Genomic DNA, 7,414 nt, shown 5'->3' with positions numbered 1-7,414 from the left:
AACACACAGCTGTAACCCAGACAAGGGACTCAATTTCTGCACTTACTGGTTACCTCAAGTCCATATCCCCTTGGAGTGGAACAAGCTTTTTAATAATCAAATCTGACCCTGACCCAGTCCGTGGGGTGTGTTGCATGTTGTTCAAGGGCATGCGCTGATTTGATGCTCTGATCAACCAGCCATTACTTCGGTATTTGTAGTTTGTACGTCAATTTCATTTCTGTGCAATTGACATCGTGCAAACTACAACATCCAGAGTGCTTTTGGGGAGGCGTGAGCCCGCATACTTTCACTGCGTGGTGACAGAAATGGTCATTTTTACAATTGGCTGAAATCAGTGCTGCCTTTAAGACGTTTTCACCAATAATACAAATCTATAGGGAGCAGCAAGTACAGGCTTTCGTTGGGAGAGTCTGTATAATTCCTTCACTGACGCGGATAGAATTTGTTCATTCCCTTTTACGCCATATTGCAGCAAAACAACCATGACTTTATAGAGATAAGGTAAGTTTGGATTTTACCGGTTGTATCCCAGCTTGTGAAAATCGTTTGTAAATTAAAAAGTGTGCATGTTTACATCAAGGAATGTCATTTTTAGTGTGCAGTAGAATTGAATTTAAATACTTTTACTGCTTTTTTTGTTTAAAAAACTTTTATATATGCAATGTCAATGTCCACTCGGTCTTTATTGAGTCTAGAAGTATTTTAATTGTAAGACGAGCAAATTGTTTTATGTTTCAAAACAAATAAAAGTATATTTGCTGGAACTGTGATGTGGTGTTTTTCGCCCCCTTCAGGATCCCCGCGCTTTTTCTCAACCTGAATCATTTTGCCGAATTTAATTTCAATTAGCCCGTCTGAAAGATGGCTTCCAAAATATTCCGAGCCGTCATCCTGGGTCCGCCTGGCTCCGGGAAGGGGACCATTTCTAAGAGAATAGCGAAAATCTTTGGGCTCAAACACTTATCGACTGGAGATTTCCTGCGCTCGAGTGCAAGATCAGACCCTGGTAGGTACTTAACATCCAGCCCCGTGTGTGTGCGTGTCAGTCTGCAAGTACCACACCATCTATGCACCATCACAGCTCAGTACATTCATGGCAATTTTTGAAGCGAGAATCATATATAATGGACCTTTCCAGACTGGTCTGGAGACATCCATCTAGCCCCCAGAAAAGTTTTATTTGTGACAACCTATCTGAAGCATTTTACAGCATTTGGAAGTAAGAAATAACATCTCTAGGATATCATGGAGAACTCCCTGCTCTACTTCAAATAGTGCAGTGGCTTTGCAACATGTGCTCAAACTTCTCTCAGCTGTCAGGGGAGGTTGGAGAGAGTTGGGCACAAAGGGGGCTGTTGCTATGGAGTGGGAGTTTTAAAGGGGGTACGCAGATTCATTTACCATCACTGACACCCCAGCATATCAGGCACTTTCCCAAGAGCTGAGGCATCTGCAGTGCTGAAAATAAAGTGGAGAAGCAGCAGTCTGGGGGAATGTCGACCAGCAGGATCAACACCATCTCCAAACACAGAGGGCAGCATCAGACCAGCAACTTTCTCCCTCTCTCCAGCCCCTGAGATGGAACCAGCCTATGCCAAGCCAGGAACCTGCAGTACTCTCCCAAACAAAGCTACCCGGGCCTCAGCCTCAGCGCCCACATTGTCTGCTTCTCAGCAGATGGTATGGTCACTGAGCAATGCAGCACAGGGGACAGCGATAGTCATCCACAGGGATTCCTCAACCAGGTTAACAAAGCTCCTCCCCATTCCTTGGATTTGTTCATCTGCAGCTACTCCCCAACCGTCTGGAAGAAAAGCAGAAACCAAAGAAAGAAACCCGAAACCGAGGTGTAAGCTGAGAAACTCGGATGCTAACTCCTCCCCTCCACCAAGCAAAGCTCACTTCTCAATCCCAGATACACTGAACCGCACGAAGATCTTCAGTGCCTGGATCCCACATTATAAACCCAATCAGGAAAGGTTAGCAATGCAATTTGTTTTGTCAGCAGAAACATGATTCTTTCTACTTCTGAAAAATGAAAAATGCAAAATGTCTTTGGGGCCCAATCCCCTTCTTTTAGGGAACCCCTTTACATTGCAGAAAATGGGAACGCTAAACTATTATATTGTGAAAGTTCACGTTTCCTCAGATGTCTTGTTTAAGGGAGGGAATTCCAGATCTTAGGGCCTTGGCAGCTGGTGGAGCAATTAGATTCATGGATGTACATAAGGCCAGATTTCATGGAGCACAGATATTTTGGGGGGGAATTGTGGGGCTGAAGGAGATTGCAGAGATAGGGAAGGGCGAGGTCATGGAGGGTTTTGAAAACAAGGATGATAATTTTAAAATTGAGCTGCTGCTGAACAGCGAGCACAGGGGTGATGGGTGAACGGGACTAGGATATGGTCAGCATAGTTTTGGATGAGTTTAAAGTTTATGGAGGGTGGAAGATGGGAGGTCGGCAGATGGGAGGTTGGCAAGGAGTGCATTGGAACAGTCAAGTCTAGAAGTAAAAAAGGCATGGATAAGGATTTCAGTAGCAGTTGAGCGGAGGCAGGGCAGAGTCGGGTGATGTTACGAAGGTGGGAGTAGGCGGATATGTGGTCAGAAGCTCCTCTTGGGGTTAAATACCACACCAAGGTAGCGAAGTGTGGTTCAGTTGCCAGGGATGAAGTACAAGCAGTCTGATAATTTAGAAACAGTGGAGGGGTCTAGAGAGAGGTGGTGGTGAGGTAGAGCTGGGTGTCGTCACTGGGACTCTTTCCATCTCCGTGGCTTAGGGATGCTGACATACCATTTATCTCCAGGGCCTCCAGCTCTGTATTTGTTAACTTCAAAATCTGGAAGGGTGCCTCTGGTCCTCACCGTCTCCTTTGTTCCATTCTTATCTATCCAGTTGTAGTCAAAGAATCACCTGCAATGACTTCTCTTCCCGCTCCCGCACTGTTATCTCTGGAGTCCCCTTGTAATTCTTTGTTTCATGGGTTCTTGCTTAAGAATTCATCATAACACATTGCTATTAAGAACTCGTTATTTTATTAACAAAGGTTTAACAATCGCACTACACGTTACCAGTTCATCCAATAGGCTCACAACTGCACACCTCATCGTGGATGACCTAGACCCAACTGACTGGGATTTTATTAAGTCTTGTGAACATCATGTGACTGGCTAAGGCACTCATTATGCAACAGCTCTACAACTATTTTGGTAGAAACTTTAAATCAAGTGTCCCCTTATTAAAGGGGCACTAAAACCGTCAATTTAAAACGACAATTTAAACAAATTAAACTTTAAACTTTAAACTGTAAAATTAAAATTTGGTTGCTGGGGATGATGATGCACTCCAGTCCCTCCAGAAGGCCGTGAGCGTACCGGTGAACACCGTATGCTCCATCTCCAGGGACACCCTGGCTCGAATGTAACCGCGGAAGAAAGGCAGCCAGTCGGGCTGAATGACCCCCTCGACCGCCCGCTGCCTGGACCGGTTAATGGCCACCTTGGCCATACCCAGGAGCAGTCCTACTAGGAGGCCTTCCGACCTGCCTGCTCCCCTCTGCACAGGATGACCAAAGATCAGGAGCGTGGGACTGAGGTACAACCAGAATTTGAGGAGCAGCTCCTTCAAATATTGGAAGAGGGGCTGCACCCTCACACATTTAACATAGACATGGAACACGGACTCCTCCAGACCGCAGAAATTGCAGGCGGCCTGGAAGGCAACAGCTCTACAACTATTTTGTAGAAAACAATTAAATCAAGTGCCCCCTGATTAAAGCGGGGGGGGAGAGGGGACACACATACTAAACACTTTCAAACAAATGCCCCTTGTATTTTGTTTTTTTGGGATGTTTTTTGAGGGCACTAAAAACACAAATTATACAAGTGCCCCCTGGCTAAAAGGTGGGGTGGTGGGGAGGCACTAAAACCGGCACAATAAACAAATTAAGTTTTAGACATTTAAATCAAATTAAAATTTGGTTGCCGGGGGTGATAAGAACATAACATAAGAAATAGGAACAGAAGTAGGCCATTTGGCCCATCGAGTCTGCTCCACCGTTCAATAAGATCATGGCTGATCTGATCATGGACAGTTCCACTTCCCTGCCCGCTCCCCATAACCCTTTACTCCCTTATCGCTCAAAAATCTGTCTATCTCCGCCTTAAATATATTCAATGACCCAGTCTCCACAGCTCTCTGGGGCAGAGAATTCCATAGCTTTACAACCCTCTGAGAAAATAAATTTCTCCTCATCTCAGTTTTAAATGGGCGGCCCCTTATTCTGAGACTATGTCCCCTAGTTTTAGTTTCCCCTATGAGTGGAAATATCCTCTCTGCATCCACCTTGTCGAGCCCCCTCATTATCATCAATTTCAATAAGATCACCTCTCATTCTTCTGAACTCCAATGTGATGATGCACTCCAGTCCCTCCGGCGCCCACCTCTCATGGAAGGCCGCGAGCGTGCCGGTGGACACCGTGTGCTCCATCTCCAGGGACACCCTGGCTCAGATGTAACCGCAGAAGAGAGGCAGGCAGTCGGGCTGAATGACCTCCTCGAACGCCCGCTGCCTGGACCGGCTGATAGCCCCCTTGGCCATGCCCAGGAGCAGTCCTACGACGAGGCCCTCTGACCTACCCGCTCCCCTCTGCATATGGTGCCCAAAGATCAGGAGTGTGGGACTGAAGTGCAAACAGAATTTGAGGAGCAGCCCCTTTAAATAATGGAACGGGCTGCAACCTCGCACATTCAATAAAAACATGGAACACGGACTCCTCTAGGCCGCAGAAATTGCAGGTGGCCTGGGAGGCAACAGCTCGACAACTCTTTGTGGAAGACAAAAAATAAACATTAAATCAAGTGCCCCCCCGATCTGGGGGACACTCCAGACACTTTTCAACTGCCCTTTTCTTTTGTTTTTTTGTGGGGTTTTTTTGGGCTTTAAAATCATGAATTTTACAAGTGCCCCCTATAAAAGGGGAGGGGGACAGTAAAACCCGGCAATTAAAACAAATTAAACTTTAAAACATATAAAATCAAATTAAAATTTGGTTGCCGGGGGTGATGATGCACTCCAGTCCCTCCGGCGCCCACCTCTCGCGGAAGACCGCGTTGCGGAGTTGGAGCTGAGGGTGGATTCACTCTGGAGCATCCACGATGCTGAGAATGACGTGAGTATCACATGTAGTGAGTTGGTCGTACCACAGGGAAAGGGTCCACAGCCAGATAGGGAATGGAAGACCAACAGGAAGAGCAGTGCAAGGAAGGTAGTGCAGGAGTCCCCTGTGGTCAACCCCCTGCAAAACAGATACACTGCTTTGGGTACTGTTGAGGGGGATGACTCATCAGGGGAGGGCAGCAGCAGCCAAGTTCATGGCACCGTGGCTGGCTCTGCTGCACAGGAGGGCAGGAAAAAGAGTGGGAGAGCAATAGTGATTGGGGATTCAATGGTGAGGGGAATAGATAGGCGTTTCTGCGGCCGCAACCGAGACTCCAGGATGGTATGTTGCCTCCCTGATGCAAGGGTCAAGGATGTCTTGGAGCGGGTGCAGGACATTCTAAAAAGGGAGGGAGAACAGCCAGTTGTTGTGGTGCACATTGGTACCAACGACATAGGTAAAAAAAGGGATGAGGTCCTACGAAACGAATTTAAGGAGCTAGGAGCTAAATTAAAAAGTAGGACCTCAAAAGTAGTAATCTCGGGATTGCTACCAGTGCCACGTGATAGTCAGAGTAGGAATCGCAGGATAGTGCAGATGAATACGTGGCTTGAGCAGTGGTGCAACAAGGAGGGATTGAAATTCCTGGGGCATTGGAACCGGTTCTGGGGGAGGTGGGACCAGTACAAACCGGACGGTCTGCACCTGGGCAGGACCGTAACCAATGTCCTAGGGGGAGTGTTTGCTAGTGCTGTTGGGGAGGATTTAAACTGATATGGCAGGGGGATGGGAACCAATGCAGGGAGACAGAGGGAAACAAAAAGGAGGCAAAAGCAAAAGACAGAAAGGAGATGAGGAAAAGTGGATGGCAGAGAAACCCAAGGCAAACTACAAAAAGGGCCACTGTACAGCAAAATTCTAAAAGGACAAAGGGTGTTAAAAGAACAAGCCTGAAGGCTTTGTGTCTTAATGCAAGGAGTATCCGCAATAAAGTGGATGAATTAACTGTGCAAATAGATGTTAACAAATATGATGTGATTGGGATTACGGAGACGTGGCTCCAGGATGATCAGGGCTGGGAACTCAACATCCAGGGGTATTCAACATTCAGGAAAGATAGAATAAAAGGAAAAGGAGGTGGGGTAGCATTACTGGTTAAGGAGCAAATTAAGGCAATAGTTCGGAAGGACATTAGCTTGGATGATGTGGAATCTATATGGGTAGAGCTGCAGAATACCAAAGGACAAAAAACGTTAGTGGGAGTTGTGTACAGACCTCCAAACAGTAGTAGTGATGTTGGGGAGGGCATCAAACATGAAATTAGGGGTGCGTGCAATAAAGGTGCAGCAGTTATAATGGGTGACTTTAATATGCACATAGATTGGGTTAACCAAACTGGAAGCAATACGGTAGAGGAGGATTTCCTGGAGTGCATAAGGGATGGTTTTTTAGACCAATATGTCGAGGAACCAACTAGGGGAGAGGCCATCTTAGACTGGGTGTTGTGTAATGAGAGAGGATTAATTAGCAATCTCGTTGTGCGAGGCCCCTTGGGGAAGAGTGACCATAATATGGTGGAATTCTGCATTAGGATGGAGAATGAAACAGTTAATTCAGAGACCATGGTCCAGAACTTAAAGAAGGGTAACTTTGAAGGTATGAGGCGTGAATTGGCTAGGATAGATTGGCGAATGATACTTAAGGGGTTGACTGTGGATGGGCAATGGCAGACATTTAGAGACCGCATGGATGAACTACAACAATTGTACATCCCTGTCTGGCGTAAAAATAAAAAAGGGAAGGTGGCTCAACCGTGGCTACCAAGGGAAATCAGGGATAGCAATAAAGCCAAGGAAGTGGCATACAAATTGGCCAGAAATAGCAGAGAACCCGGGGACTGGGAGAAATTTAGAACTCAGCAGAGGAGGACAAAGGGTTTGATTAGGGCAGGGAAAATGGAGTACGAGAAGAAGCTTGCAGGGAATATTAAGACGGATTGCAAAAGTTTCTATAGATATGTAAACAGAAAAAGGTTAGTAAAGACAAACGTAGGTCCCCTGCAGTCAGAATCAGGGGAAGTCATAACGAGGAACAAAGAAATGGCGGACCAATTGAACAAGTACTTTGGTTCGGTATTCACTGAGGAGGACACAAACAACCTTCCGGATATAAAAGGGGTCGGAGGGTCTAGTAAGGAGGAGGAACTGAGGGAAATCCTTATTAGTCGGGAAATTGTGTTGGGGAAATTGAT

General features: G+C 46.4%; 1 protein-coding gene across 1 annotated transcript in view; it reads left to right on the top strand.

Annotated features, from left to right (window-relative positions):
* The first annotated feature begins 276 nt into the window (after positions 1–276).
* Positions 277–7,414, top strand: part of ak4 (adenylate kinase 4) — an 81,471-nt gene continuing 74,333 nt past the window's right edge. Inside the window, exons 1-2 of the mRNA XM_070886143.1 lie at positions 277–504; positions 798–1,009. Coding sequence (XP_070742244.1) covers positions 865–1,009 — 145 coding nt within the window. The 5' untranslated portion in view covers positions 277–504; positions 798–864. The remainder of the gene's footprint in view (positions 505–797; positions 1,010–7,414) is intronic.

The sequence above is a fragment of the Pristiophorus japonicus genome, chromosome 8 (genome assembly GCF_044704955.1).
Source record: "Pristiophorus japonicus isolate sPriJap1 chromosome 8, sPriJap1.hap1, whole genome shotgun sequence".
Taxonomy (NCBI): domain Eukaryota; kingdom Metazoa; phylum Chordata; class Chondrichthyes; family Pristiophoridae; genus Pristiophorus; species Pristiophorus japonicus.
The sequence above is the reverse complement of the archived record's forward strand: the minus strand, read 5'-3'. Positions and strand labels throughout refer to the sequence as shown.